The following is a 15,596-nucleotide window of genomic DNA, read 5'->3' as shown; positions in this document are numbered from 1 at the left end:
TAAAATAGGTTTCCATTTTTGTGAGAGCTTGTTAGAAAAAATGGATAGGCATTACTGCTGTTCTCTCCACTTTTGTAATGTGTCACCTCTTGATCTTCCCAATTTGTTCTGAGGAAATTTTTTGGGGGGAAGAAAAAACACTTTATATGCAGCTGTGTGTTCTTGAAACTATCGACTGGCCAAAGGGGTTTCAACTGAAGCCATTTCATTCCTTATTCTTCGACTTACAAGCATAATGGATCCTTCCCATTATGTTCATAAGTTGTGACAGTTGCAAAATGGGTCACCCATCTGACCAATCTAATCTTGCAACCTTTTTGTGGTGGCCATTAAGCAAACACTGTGGTTGTACAGCAAAATATGCTCGGCGTAAAACAAAACAAACCTGTTTTAAATTGTGGTTATGTGACCATTGTGGAATTGTGGGCAGTGGAAATGATCCAACATGCAGATCAGTTGCCGAGCGCTCAAAATCTGGTCACGTGACTTCAGGGCGGGCCATTGGAATGTTGGAACTGGGTTATAAGAGCCTTTTGGGGCAGGATCCATCATAACGTCAGACGCTCACTAAGTGACTGGTCATAAGTCAAGGAAACCTGTACTTGCTCTTTTTTAAATTTAAAAAAAACCTGCAACTCTACTGAAACTGCTTTCTACATGTGTTTCGTCTTCATATCTCACGCACCAAATTCTTTTCAGGTATTTGACAGGCATGGTTGATAAAAGAACGCTTGAAAAATATGAAAGAGAAGCTAAAGAAAAAAACAGAGAAACCTGGTACGAAGCCTACATTTTTTAAAAATTTTAACCCACTTTAAATGATGATAGCCTCATGTCCTCCAGATGTGCTTGACCCAGCTTTCTTGAATCTCTTGAGTCTTTGAACTGGAACCTAGCTTGCCCACTTTGGAAGACAAGATAAATTGTACATCAAGATAAAAATTAGGGAAAACGGATGCAACAGGCTAAATGCAACTTCTAGGTTCTTTAGTTATGAAGCTAGCTGGAAAAGGGGGAGCAGAAGTGAATGGGCTGCATGGGTGCTAAGCTTACTTTCTCGGGGGATTCTGGAAGTTGAAGTCCACGCCTCTTAAGGTTGAGAATCACTGAATTATATTTCTGACACTCTGAGCATTGTCTGCCCAAGGAATGGATGTCATGCCAATTAAAAACTGTAATCATTTCTAAAACCTGCCCCCTGCCTGCTTGAGGAATCCCCTGTGTTGGTATAGTGTCATTACAAATCATTTCAATTTAGGTTCTTGCTCAGTTAATTATAAATTTGATTTATAATCGTATGGCTCCATCCACTGGGAAAAGCCCCAAGAGGAAAATTAGCTCCTCTGCCAAATTCTTAGCAGCTAAGAAAAGTCTCTTTGCCACCGGGAGGAGACAGTGAGTTGGCAAACACCCAATAAACAATAGACCGAGTCTTATAAGTCAGTAGAATCAAAGTTATCCTGAGAGAATAAGCCACACGGAGTAGATTTCCCATAGGAAAGGATTAGCAACACCTTGGATCTGGTTATTCCTTGACAAAGATAACATGAAGAAACCTGTAAACTGAACTGAGAAATGGATAACTACAACCTAGAATGCCGTTGCAATCTACCCTGTGTGTGTCTGTGTGTATCTAAGAGCCAAGGTGGCGCAGTGGTTAAATGCAGCACTGCAGGCTACTGCTAGATCAGCAGGTCAGCGGTTCAAATCTCACCGGCTCAGGGTTGACTCAGCCTTCCATCCTTCCGAGGTGGGTAAAATGAGGACCCAGATTGTTGGGGGCAATATGCTGACTCTCTGTAAACCGCTTAGAGAGGCCTGAAAGGCCTATGAAGCGGTATATAAGTCTACTGCTATTGCTATCTATGTATTCGCCATTCATAACAGATGTACAAAGGGGGTGTGGCTTCGGTCACATGGTTGTGGCCACCATCTTGACTAGTTTTACCCCTCCTGCCTTGCATCCCATTTCCTGAGTCGCATGCCAGAGCCCAAAACAAAACCCACAACTGCACAGAACAAGAACGTCCAACCTTGGCACACTTTTAAGACTCGTGGACTTCCAACTCCCAGAATTCCCTAACCAGCTTGTCCAGCTGGGAAATTCTGGGAATTGAAGTCCTCATGTCTTTTAAAAAAGTTGCCAAGATTGGACACCCCGAAAAAGTTGCCAAGGTTGGACTGCCCAAAACAAAATTCACAACTGCATAGAATATGTGTCCAGCTAAGACTTGTGGGCTTCAACTCCCAGAATTCCCTAGCTAGCTTGACTGGTTGGTGAATTCTGGGAATTGAAGTCCCCCCAGGTCTGTAAAAAGTTGCCAAGGTTGGACACCCCTGGTGTAGACGCATTTAACTTAGTTGTTGGAAAGGATGAGAACGTTCAGATAAGTTCTAGAGTAGCATCTCTTAAATTTACCCGAGAACTATCAGTTTTATAACAGCTATTTCCTTTCTTATTTTTTTCTTTTAATAGGTATCTCTCTTGGGCCTTAGACACAAACCAAGAAGAACGGGACAAGGGGAAAACGGTGGAAGTAGGCCGTGCCTATTTCGAAACAGAAAAGAAACACTTCACAATTTTAGATGCCCCAGGGCATAAGAGCTTTGTTCCAAATATGATCGGCGGTGCTTCTCAAGCTGATTTAGCTGTATTGGTAAGAGCCTTTCTTGCCTACGGACCGATTGGAAAACTCTTTTCATTCATCTCCATTTCTTTGTATAGTTATTTTCTTTGTTTTATAATCGCCCAGTAGCTGGTAAGCGCTCTCTGAAAAATTAACACGAAAGCAGATTAAAAAGATATAACAAAAATGTGTAGATGTTAGATTCTCTTATCAACCTTTGAAAAGTCCTCATACTGTAGAAATAAGAAAACGAAGCAGTGTCTTTTGGTATGGTCTCAAGTTACTAACAGGTGAAAAGCTGAGGTTGCCTATGTATTAATATTAATAATAATATTAATACTGGTGATGTCGAGTTTTGCCTTTATGTTTTTCAGTTTGTTGGGGGTTTTTTTTAGTCTATTGTCATTGTGTTGTTTATTTTTCCTATTAACTCCAGTAATCTATATATATAAAAATGGCTCGCTGTGTGTGTGTATGTTCCAGCATAACTCTGGAACGCTTTGAGCAATTTCAACCAAATTTGGTACACAGATGACTTACTTTCTGGAGAAAAATACTGTGGGGGTAAGACACCCGTAACACCCCTCAGGGTGGGTATTTTATTAGGATACAGCCTGTTATGCCTTCAAATGGCTTCTACTGTACGGCCATAAAATGGCTTCTATTGTACAGCACAGTGGAGTTGCCATGGTGATGGCTTCACAATATTCCACAAGGGGGCTCCCTCTGGTAAAGGGAAAAATCCTTGAAATTAGAAATTTCATTTGGTCCGGACATTTTCCTCCAATAAATAAATACTCGGACAACGCCAGGTTTTCAGCTAGTAAAATTATAAAAATGGCTATTTAATCGTTGCGCCACAGCACGCTATAAAAGACGTGTTGAGCACTTTTCAGCTCACCGTATATCTGCTAAGGAGATTGATATTATGAAACTGGGAGCAGTGACAAAAATTGCTCAGACCTGCCCCGAATGGGCTTGTCGGGATTCTCAGCATAAAACATTAAAACAAAGCCTTTTTGTTTGAGAGCTGTCTTGTCATCTTCCTCATCTCCTGCCCAAACCAGGTTGCATTGTAGCCAAACCCTCCAAATCTTTCAACTGGACTTCTTCTTTCCATCAGGTAATCTCTGCGAGAAAAGGAGAATTTGAAACAGGTTTCGAGAAAGGAGGGCAGACCAGGGAGCACGCCATGCTAGCAAAAACAGCCGGTGTAAAACACTTAATAGTTCTCATTAACAAAATGGATGACCCAACTGTGAACTGGAGCAACGAAAGGCAAGTTTTTGTGTTTAGTTTTGTGCCAAAGTTGGATGTTTAAGAGTAGCCAGCATTTGCCTGGCATTTGTAGAAAATGGTTCAAAACCTTGGTGCATCTTATACTCTGAAAAATACGGTAAATCTTGAATTAAAAGTGGTGGGATTCGACCAATCCGGGCGAACAGGTAGCTCTGACGATCAGCTTGGGAGCGAACCGATTCGCTCTGACGACCTGATAGGCCCTCCCGCCCGTGCTGTTTCCCTACCTTTATCTTCTCGGGTGATCCACGTGACAAAGCTGATTATCACCCCTCAGCTGTGTTAGTCCCCCCGAAGTAATGCGGAAGCCAAGATTTCTCTAAACTTCGCACACACGCGCACAGCGAAGAGCATGACCGCCAAACGGGTTGTTAAGTCGGCAGGATCTCACCCCCGGTTGAGTCTTGGGGGTCCGTGGTCACGTAAGGCAGTGGTCTCCAACCTTGGCAACTTTAAAACCTGTGGACTTCAACTCCCAGAATTCCTCAGCCAGCTTTGCTTTGCTGGCTGAGGAACTCTGGGAGTTGAAGTCCACAAGTCTTAAAGTTGCCAAGGTTGGAGACCACTGACGTATTAAAGGAGATCCGTGTTGAAGAAAAGGTTGGGAGCCACTGATGTAGATGCTGTCGTCATGTGGCCGACAACATTGTACCCCCAAATGCTCTAATTTCCTACCCAACATCTTGTGATAACGTGGCTTCATGGCTCTTCTCAACACCTAATATTTTTTCTCCCCTGCGCCCGATCTTTCAGGTATGAAGAATGTAAAGAAAAACTGGTGCCATTCTTGAAGAAAGTGGGGTTCAACCCCAAAAAGGACATTCACTTCATGCCCTGCTCGGGACTCACCGGAGCAAATCTCAAGGAGCCATCTGACTTCTGCCCTTGGTATATGTAAGTGTCTCCTTGAATGGGGTCCCTGCTTTGCCACAATCGTTTTTTTCCTAAGGTAAAGGTTCCCCTCGCATATCTGTGCCAGTCGTTCCCGACTCTAGAGGGCAGTGCTCATCTCCTTTTCAAAGCCGAAGAGCCAGCACTGTCCGAAGACATCTCCGTGGTCATGTGGCTGGCATGACTGAACGCCCAAGGCTCACGGAATACTGTTACCTTCCCACCAAAGGTGGTTCCTATTTTTTCTACTTGCTGTCAGCAAGGACATGGGTTGCTGCAGGCATTACTGCCGGTTCAGCACGCAAAAAATTCTTACCCCACAGTATTTGTTTCCAGAGAGTAAGTCGCCTGTGTACCAAGTTTGGTTGAAATTGCTCGAGGCACTCCAGAGTTATGCTGGTGCACGCACACATGCACGCACGGAGCCGTTAAAATCAATGGTAGTCAACCTGATCCCTACCACCCTGTTCCAGCTTTCATGGTGGGCAGTAGGGGTTTTGTCCAATACTGAAGCACTTTCCTTTTTTTAATTTAATTGACTTCCCTACTTTATAAATCACCATTACTGTGGAACCGGTGGGCAGTTAGAAAATTTTACTACTAACAGAGATACAAAAGTGGGTGGTAGGTATAAAAAGGTTGATTACCCCTGGTATAGATAGATAGATAGATAGATAGATAGATAGATGGATGGATGGATGGATGGATGGATGGATGGATGGATGGATGGATGGATGGATGGATGGATGGATGGATAGATAGATAGATAGATAGATAGATAGATAGATAGATGATAGATAGATGATAGATAGATAGATAGATAGATAGATAGATAGATAGATAGATAGATAGATAGATAGATAGATAGATTAGATAGATAGATAGATGATAGATAGATGATAGATAGATTAGATAGATAGATGATAGAGAGAGAGAGATGGATGATAGACATTAGAGATAATAGATTATATAGATTGATAGATTGATTGATTGACTGATTGATTGATTTGTGGATAAAGTGCTCTGTTCATTGAGTTCTTCATGTTCTCTGCAGTTGCTGGTAAAAAGGCCTAATTTACACTTGCAGCCTCATCTTCTACCTTAACTTGATTATCTCTCACAAAGAATCTTGCTGTGTTTAGATGTCAGTTGCATCATGGATGGAAATTTTGTCCATCATCAAAAACATTCTATAGATTTTGATCCTGTATTCCTCTTTTGTTTTTCTCCCCCAGTGGGCTACCATTTATTCCATATCTGGATAACTTGCCAAACTTCAACCGATCAGTTGATGGACCAATCAGGCTGCCAATTGTTGATAAATATAAGGTACGTAACTAAATAAACATGTGGAATATTTATATTTATGTCGATCAATATAAGGTACGCTTCCAACATGAATGTAGTAGTCGCAGTTATTCAAGTTAACCTGGAAAGCATAAAACTGTTGCTTTAGGGGGCCAGTCACATGGCACAACCAAGTTAACTCTTGATAAGGGAATCAGACCGTGTTTTGACCATATTCTCCTAACCTGGTTGGTTTTTTTTCTCATTCTCTCCCTCCCCCACATGAAGGATATGGGCACGGTGGTCTTGGGAAAGCTGGAATCAGGGTCTATGTGCAAAGGACAGCAGCTCGTGATGATGCCAAACAAGGTATACATATTTTCTCTTTAAGCCTCTTTGCCTCTTTCAGATCTAGCTGTTGTGGCCCAGTAGCTTTGGACAGTGACGAGGTTGGGGAGGAGGATGGGCCTGTCCTGGAGTCTGGGGAAGGCTCTGATGAGGGCTCTGTGTCGAAGGCAGAGAAGGGGGCCAGGGCCGTCTGTCAGTTATCACCTGCCTTTAGAGTCAGACTTCAGTGGGGCAGAAAAACAACTGGAGCCTGTTCCCAGTGTGCGCAGGCGCAGAGTTGCCAGACAAAGGGAAGAGCTAAAGAACAGGGGTCGACTTGGGAGTAAGGCCACAGGTGGACAATGAATGGCCCCTCTCAGAGGAAATAAAAGAGGAGCGAAAGGGGAGTGGATCTTGCAGGAGACAATCAGTTTGCTTAATTGGTTTGTGACTCTCCGAGACTCCTTGCCAAGTTTTGCAGATATTGGCCTGGCAGCTCTCCAAGCCAGATGAGGTCTGTGACTGTAAATCCTCCCTCCAAAGACTTTGCTGGATGTGAATGAGCAGAATTCATAGCAAATTAATAAAAGGGTTTTTTGTTGGGACCAGGAGTTTGCCTCTTGCTCTTGGGAAGCCTCGGTCAGAACACTACAAATGTTTTTTTTTTTTTCCTGGAGTGTCCAATCTTGGGAACTTTAAGACTTCCTCAGTCATTTGGACACCCCTGGTTTAGTTAAAGGAACTTTTTAATTTTGAACTGCTGCTCCATAACAGCAATTAATGGTACCAATTAAGAGTGGCAAGACGGAGGATGAAATTTCTCAGGGATTATCAAGTGAGCTGAAAACCAGGTTGCATTATTAGCTCGAAATCTGATCTGCGAAGTTTCTCTTCTTCCTCTTTCCCGCAAAAGAAAGTGGCTGCCCTGTTGGTTTAAGAAAAGAAAGTAAATAAATCCTCCTATTACAGCATTGCATTCTGGGGCCTCCCATTTTCTACAGGAATTCTTTAACAATGAGGTTGCCACCCATTTGAATTGTTGTCTTTGCTTCAAGTGTCCCACAGTGGTTGGCATTTAAGTATTTGAGCCCGTCCTATATTCTGCAGTATCCTTGAATCTGCACTCAAGCAGGAGGTAGAGATGAAACACAGTTCTTGGCCAAACCACTCCAAGGTCTGCGGATATATTCTAGAAATAGAAGCTTGAACGAGGCAGAAAACAATAGAAGTTGCTAGAACGCAGCTTATCTATTTGTATGTGCGGCCTTTTCAACATTTCGCGATGCAGCTTTCACACAAAGAAACTATAAGTATAGGGATACAGTATTAGCAACTCTCAAATGCATAGACCTGTGCAGAAGACATGTACCCCAAAAGTAACGTTTGAATAGAAATTACCGTAAAGAGGTAGGATTCAGAAGAAACTTGGCATGAATCTATTTTTAAAGGTCAGAAACTATTAAAACGAAATAAGAATTGTGGTCTTAAAAAATACAGATTACTTTTAATATTTCAAAAAGATTGTTTTTAAAAAAGGGGGAATTTCTAATGTGGATTAGGACTCGTGCTGGCCAGAAGGTTGCTTGCCCTTTGCTGAATTTTAACTGAGAAATATGTGTGGGTTAACTTCCTTAACCATCTGCTTTTGCAGTCTTAAAAATGCCTGGTCACCAAGGACAGGGTCATCAAAACCTCGAGCAGATGTTCCCCTGGCGTTTACCCTTCCCGGAAATTTTCCTGAAAGGCGGTTCGAATTTCACACACAGTTACATAAATGTCATACCTCTCTAAATAGTTGGCAGGAAAGCAAAAAACAAACAAACTCCAAAATCCTAAAGAAGCACCATATTCTTCTACATTTAGTGAGAATCCTACTACTACTGAGGATATGGAAAGCCATCCAGGAAAATAATAAAATTGACTTGGTTCTTAAGGCCTGTGATAGTTATCAAATAGCTCTCTGCCCCTGTCCAGTCATTCTTTCTGCCCTGATTCTTGCCTTCAAAACAAATATATTTCTCAGAATGTTTGCCTTCAAGCGAGGGACTTCATTTCGCAACTTCATTTTGGCTTCCTACCAGTTCTCAAATTTTAAGTGGATTGAGATGTGGTTTCAGAAGTTATAAATAACCAGTATGAGGGTTGCCTGTCTGGCTCAGGGCCATGTCAGGGTCCTAGTTTTCAAAAAATTGAAGACCAAAGCCATCCTACCTGATTTCATTGGGACAATCCAAACATCAGGGGGTCCAGCAAGGTATTGGAACAAAAAGGGGGACATTTCTGATCCCCCACCCCAAGAGGTTTTTCTTTTTAATTCAAAATACTGTAATACGTTTCATATGTGTGTCTTAAAAATGAATGTTTTCCTCTATTGGTAAGCTTGCTTACCAAAAGGGAGCGAGGGGGGGGGGGGGAAGCATTGGTTGTGAGTTCCTTAAGAAAAGAACAAGAAAAATTCCAGGTTGGAAAAAAAATACGTATTTAGTGGTTGTAACGCCTTAAGAAAGGAATCTTCACATGTTATTTCTGGAGTAATAAAGTGACAGCAAGTAAAGTATCAAGATGATGGGGATAATTAATTAAATGTATATGACACCCAATTCCAGAGATTAATGTAGAAAAGGTAACACTATCAGTGCTAAGTAATCATCAACATCAGTGCTAGATAACATTAGCGCTACCCAGCACTGATGATTTTACCTACCGTGTTTCCCCCAAAATAGGGTTTTATTTTCTTTTTTGACCCCCGAAATAAGCACTCGGCCTTATTTTCGGGGGGGGGGGTCTTATTATTTTTAAGATGCAGGAAGTGAGAAGCGTGGTTACCTCATGGTTGCTGCTGGGCTGCAGTATTTTCAGGGAGGGCTTATTTTAGTACATGCGCTCAAAAGCCCGATTGGGCTTATTATCCAGGGAGGACTTATTTTCGGGGAAGCAGGGTAGCTGCGTAATGAAATGTCTTCAAGAAATCAATCAAGCTCAGAGAGCACCAAGGACCCCTCAGTTCCATCCTGAGCTACAAATACTCTCTTCTGCTGCCATTCTGGGATGTACCGAGCTGAAATAAGACAGAAGAATAGGCTTGACCTGCGGAAATACCCCGTTTCTCTGAAAACAAGACCTCCCCAGAATCTTAAAAATAATAACACCTCCCTGAAAATAAGGCCAAATGCTTATTTCGGGGGGGGGGGTCAAAAGAAAATAAGACCCTGTCTTATTTTTTTGGGAAACATGGTATTTATTTGGCAGGCCATATTGCAATTGTAAACCAAAAAAGCAAGATGATCTTTTTTTTAAAAATGGAAATAGCATCTGAAAAACAAAACTCCAATCATATAAGTATGAGGTAACATCACAGCCTTTTGCACAACCCTAAAATATTGTTACGTGTGCGTGACATTTCATGCCTTCAACCACCCCAATCTCTTTTTTTTTTCCAGCACAATGTGGAAGTCCTCGGAATCCTTTCCGACGATGTAGAGACCGAATCTGTATCTCCAGGTGAAAATTTGAAGATCCGACTGAAAGGAATCGAAGAGGAGGAAATTCTCCCGGGCTTTATACTCTGTGACCTGAGTAACCTGTGTCATTCTGGACGCACGTTTGATGCCCAGGTAGGCCTCCAGAAGAAGGTCGGTTCTCTTAAATAAGAGACTCCAGGGAACGGTGCTCATCTCCGTTTCAATGGCTTTGAGCCAGCGCTGTCCGAAGAAATTTTCACAGTCAGCGTGATGTCACGGACAATTGGTGGTGTGGTCTGTGGGCCGCAAACCCCTCCAGCAGCCGAATCAGGAGGAGGAGGAGGTGTGGGAGTCAGGGTCAGCATCAGGACAATCTTGAGAGCTCCGGGAAAGGGGGGAGGAGAGGGAATGGAGCTGTCAGAGAGAGACAGAGGCGGAGCCTGGGCTGTCCGTCAGCCCTCAGATGGAGAGTCAACAGCCCCCAGGAGATGGCTGATGAGGAAGAGGCTGATGAGGAAGAGGAGGAACAGCTGGGTCCAGTGCCTGCCACACTGATGTGCAGAAGGCAGAGGAGAGGAGAGCAGTGGAAATCTATGGGAGGGTCCTTGGGACGGAAGAGTCACCCCTGCTAGTAATTTATCCACCCTCAGGATAAAAGATAGGGGGAGGCGATGAATAGATGTGGCAGACAACTATGCATCTCCCTGCCGGGCGGACTTATTAGCCTGTACTGAGAGAGAAACTTCTTGCCGGGGCTGCCGGCGCTCCTAATAAAGGAATCTTTGAGTTAATTTCAGAGGGTTTGTTGTGTTTCGGGAGCTGGGGCAGAACAGTTGGTACCTAATTGTCTACTTGCAATTGCATGCTTTCGAACTGCTAGGTTGGGCCGAGGACAGGAGCTCACCCCCATCACATGGCACCTGGGTCTCGAACCAGGGCTGCCAGCTCTCCAGCTGACAAGCCCAGCACCTTAACCATTGAACCACTGCCACTATGGAACTACAATTTATTTAGAATAAATATTATTGAAATCAAGTTGATTGAACTGGCCTCTTCTTTGATTACAGATAGTGATCATTGAACACAAATCTATCATATGCCCAGGTTACAATGCGGTGCTGCATATTCATACCTGCATTGAAGAAGTCGAGATTACAGTAAGTGCAAACTATCTTTCTTTTGAGGATCGACAAATAACTCGCTGGTGCCAAAGACAGAAAAGGGCCTATTAACTAGTCTGTCAGCGTTTCAAGTATGATGTAGAATTAAATCAGAGTCCAAGGCAAAACGATCCTTAAAGTTCCAATTTAATAAAGCAGACATCTTAGCACATCTGTGTTAATCCCAATTCTGGAAATTACAGGACAATTCCACCCAGTTAAAAGTTCATGATCTTGTCCCCACACACACAATCCATCACATGGTCCAATCTTCTTCTTCCACGCTGGCATCCACACCCAGCTGCTTCCGGACAGGTGTACTGGTGCAGAGACAACGGATGACCTTGGCTTCTAGTAAAGAATGAAAACAATACATTCCACAATCTCACTCCTGTCTATTCCCCCCTCCCATCAACTATACTAATGAAACAGCATAATGAAATAAGAGAAAGTGTGGCAGGCCAAAATTCTAAAAAGAATATAATTGCAGGCCTGACATAGTCTTTTTTAGGGCAAAATGTCAGGTTAAAAAAAAATAAAAAGTTCAGGGAGAAAAGGCAATTTTAGCCCAGCTGAAATTTCCCAAACGTGCTTTTTTTCAAAAAGGAACTGCTCTTTATTTTTCCTTGAAGAGGTTTCGCTTCTCATCCAAGAAGCTTCTTCGGTTCTGCTCCAGGACTGAAGACTCCAGAATCGAAGAAGCTCCTTGAATGAGAAGCGAAACCTCTTCAAGGAAAAGCAAAAGTTCAGTTGTCTTTTGAAAAAGCACCTTTTGGGACTTTTTTTGTTTCACAGTTACACATCTTGTAAGATGTTGAGAGTTGTTAAGATTATGGTGGGGACAAATTGAATGAATCAATCAACGAAACCATATTATGTCTTACTTAGGACAATGTTGGCAAACCTTTTCGGCACCAAGGGCCAAAAATGGTAGTCCGCACACCTACCACAAACCAGAAGAGCAGCCGTGCAGTGCGCATGCGCACTCTGGGAACATGATTTTCCAGTTTCCGGCGCATGCATGCACACCAGCCAGCTGCTCTCCATGTGCGTATTACGCATGCCAGAAACTGGAAAACCAGGTGGCTGGGTGCTCATGCATGTGCCAGAAAATCATCTTCCTGGTGCGCACATGTGCTGTGGCTGTTCTTCCAATTTCTGGTGCTCCCGCGCACATGGAAAGACCAGCTGCCAGAAGCCAGAAGAGCAACAGGCAACGGCTCGCATGCCCGGAGAGATGGCGCTGTGTGCCACTTCCGGCACACATGAATAGGTTTACCATCATGGCCTTAGGATATAAAATAACAGAGTTGGAAGGGACCTTGGAGGTCTTCTAGTCCAACCCCCTGCTCAGGCAGGAGACTCTATGCCATTTTGAACAAATTGGTTGTCCAGTTTCTATGGGAAAGCCTCCAGTGACTCACAGCTTCTGAAAGCAAGCAAGTTCCATTGGTTGATCGTTCTCACCGTTAAGAATCTTACTGCTTGGGCCTATTGTGTAAAGAAGAAGGAACGATGATTTCCCTCCGTCCTTCGCCAGAGCGTGTATTAAACTGCCCTGGCTACGAAATCAATCCAAGGCCCTTTATTTAAAACCGGCTTGACCTGAAACTTTCAGATGAATTGCCTATAAAAACGATCTGTTCCCAAGTTATCTTTTTCCATCAGCTGGACGTTTCAGATAAAAGGACCTAGAGGGTATTTACTTTTGGAAGAGAGAGAATTTCTATTTTGGGAGTTTTTCCGTTCAGATCTGGAGTAGGTTCCTACTGGCGTTGCTACTGGTTTGCTTCTTGTGCGTGTGCGCGGTTTACTGTAAATGGTTCTGCGCACGCGTCAAGAACGTGAAAAACTAGTAAAACACAGAACGGCAGGGGCGTGGCCAGCCTGTGTCGCTGCCGGTTCTTTGACCAAGCCAAAGTACCACTACCGGTTCTCCCCAAAGCGGTGCAAACTGGGTAGAAACACACCTCCGATTTGGACTCTCTGCTTCTTTGACATGGGCAAAGGATAGCTGCAGTTCTGGGTTTCTTTTTTCAGTTTATTTTGTTTTGCTTTTTTTTCTCTCTCTCTTTTCTTTTCCACTAAAGAGGTTCTCCTCCCAGTTAAAGACGTACCGTATTTTTTGGAGTATCAGATGCACCTTTTTCCCTCAACAAAAGAGGTTGAAAATCTTGGTGCGTCTTATACATTGAATACAGCGTATATATTTTTGCCTCCCGAAACCCCGCCCCCTTCACCAAAATGGCTGTGCACAGCCTTTAGGAGGCTTTCATAGAGCTCCTGGGGGCTGGGGAGGGCAGAAATGAGCGAAAAATGGCCCGTTTCTCCCCCCCCCCATCCCCCAGCAGCACTCTATAAGCTTCCTAAAGGCTATCCATGCCCTTTTTTGACGAAAAATGGGCCCGTTTTTTGCAAAAAAATAGGCTATTTTTTGCTCATTTTTGGCCCCACCCCCAGAAGCATTCTATAAGCCTCCTAAAGGCTATCCATGCCCTTTGAAAAAAATGGGGCTGTTTTCACACAAAAAATGGGCCTTTTGGGGAGGTTTGCAGAGTGCAAAAACTTTTTTTTTAATTTTCCTCTTCAAAACCTTGCTGCGTCTTATACTCCGATGCGTCTTATATTTCGAAAAATAGTGTCCTGTTTGCGAAATGACCCACACGGTGTTTCCCCTGGGTTTTTTTCCTCCCTCCCACAGGCCTTAATCTGCCTGGTAGACAAGAAATCAGGAGAGAAAAGCAAAACACGACCCCGTTTTGTCAAGCAAGATCAAGTATGCATTGCCCGTTTACGGACGGCAGGGACGATCTGCCTCGAGACATTCAAAGACTTCCCTCAAATGGGCCGCTTCACCTTAAGAGACGAAGGTAGGACCAGGATGCAATGTTCTCGTTGTTGTTGTTGTGGGTTTTTTTTGGGGGGGGGGACACGAGATCCAGATCTCTGAACTGCAGTACTTCAAATCTACACCTAGTCCTCGATTTACAACCATTCATTCAGTGACCTTTCAAAGTTGCAGCAAAGGGACTTGCATCCAGTTCTCGCCTAGGCTGGGACTACAATTCAACATCTCCTGGTGATTGGCCCAAAGTCACACAGCTGGCTTTCATGGCTAAGGCGGGACTAGTACTCCCTGTCTCCTGGTGATTGGCCCAAAGTCACCCAGCTGGCTTTCATGGCTAAGGCGGGACTAGAACTTCCTGTCTCCTGATGATTGGCCCAAAGTCATCCAGCTGGCTTTCATGGCTAAGGCAGGACTAGAACTTCCTGTCTCCTAATGATTGGCCCAAAGTCTACAAACCAGCTTATATGGCTAAGGCGGGACTAGAATTCCCTGTCTTCTGATGATTGGCCCAAAGTCATCCAGCTGACTTTCATGGCTAAGGCGGGACTAGAACTCCCTGTCTCCTAATGATTGGCCCAAAGTCCACAAACCAGCTTATATGGCTAAGGCGGGACTAGAACTCCCTGTCTCCTGGTGATCTGCCCAAGTCACACAGCTGCCTTTTGCTTCACAGGGGGTCGCCAACGTATAACTGTTCCAAGTTACAAAATGTGACATGTGACCATTTTCCACACTTACGACCAGCATCCCCAGGGTCACGTGCTTACATTTGGATGCTTGGCAACTGACTCACATTTATGACGGTTGCAGTGTATCATCCTCCCCACCCAGGGTCACATGATCCCCTTTTGCGACCTTCCGACAAGCAAAGTCACACGGGGGAACCAGAAATCATTTAACAGTCGCGGTGATTCACTTAACAAAGGTGGCAAGAAGAGTCACAAAACAGGGACCAAACCCATTTAATGAATATCTCGCTTAGCAACCTACATTTTGGGCTCAGTTGTGGCTGTAGGTAGAGATAGATAGATCCTGATGGCACTTTATGTGAGACCTCCTAATGCTGTTTTCTGCCTTTTCTCTTTTTATAGGTAAAACCATTGCAATTGGTAAAGTTCTGAAATTGGTTCCAGAGAAGGACTAAGCATTCTTTTTGGCAAGCCTGCACAAATACTGTAAGGAGGGGAGGGGAAAAAAAATGACTTCGCAGAGCCCTATTCCACATTGCCTTCTTTCTTTTCGTCCCCCCCGCCCCTCCCGATAATCTCCTTCCGCCCTTCTCTTTTGCAAAGATGAGATTTCACAGCAAAGGTCCACATTATGTCAGCTTTCTCATATTGAGAGCTCTGCTATGCCACTGTGGAAGTTTTTACCCTGAAAAGTTTCATATATTATTATTATTATTATTTTGGCTTGGTTTGGTTTGGTTTTTTCCCCTCTTCCTTCTCCTCCCCCTTCTCCTAAATTCAGCTCTCCCCCCCCCCCCCGAAAGATTTGGCAATAGCTTGGTAAAAGTGATGTGGACATAATTGCCTAAAATTATGAAAAAAGAAAAAAAATCTACAGGATTTCTGTTTATTTGTCCCCTCCCGTCAGATGGAAGCATTTTTCAAAGGCAGATCATTCAGGTGTGCCACATGTGCACATGTTACAAACACAATTACCATGTTAATAAACTCTCCAATTTGAAATCTTT

General features: G+C 43.6%; 1 protein-coding gene across 2 annotated transcripts in view; it reads left to right on the top strand.

Moving 5' to 3' along the window:
• GSPT1 (G1 to S phase transition 1) overlaps positions 1 to 15,596 on the top strand; it is a 30,756-nt gene extending 15,160 nt beyond the window's left edge. For both annotated transcript variants that reach the window (XM_032230827.1, XM_032230826.1), the window contains exons 6-15: positions 700 to 777; positions 2,477 to 2,657; positions 3,751 to 3,905; positions 4,680 to 4,820; positions 6,053 to 6,146; positions 6,393 to 6,473; positions 9,872 to 10,045; positions 10,960 to 11,049; positions 13,754 to 13,922; positions 14,992 to 15,596. In XM_032230827.1, coding sequence (XP_032086718.1) covers positions 700 to 777; positions 2,477 to 2,657; positions 3,751 to 3,905; positions 4,680 to 4,820; positions 6,053 to 6,146; positions 6,393 to 6,473; positions 9,872 to 10,045; positions 10,960 to 11,049; positions 13,754 to 13,922; positions 14,992 to 15,044 — 1,216 coding nt within the window. In that variant the 3' untranslated portion in view covers positions 15,045 to 15,596. The remainder of the gene's footprint in view (positions 1 to 699; positions 778 to 2,476; positions 2,658 to 3,750; positions 3,906 to 4,679; positions 4,821 to 6,052; positions 6,147 to 6,392; positions 6,474 to 9,871; positions 10,046 to 10,959; positions 11,050 to 13,753; positions 13,923 to 14,991) is intronic.

The sequence above is a fragment of the Thamnophis elegans genome, chromosome 14 (genome assembly GCF_009769535.1).
Source record: "Thamnophis elegans isolate rThaEle1 chromosome 14, rThaEle1.pri, whole genome shotgun sequence".
NCBI lineage: Eukaryota > Metazoa > Chordata > Lepidosauria > Squamata > Colubridae > Thamnophis > Thamnophis elegans.
Note: the sequence above shows the minus strand (reverse complement) of the source record. Positions and strands in the feature narration are given on the sequence as shown.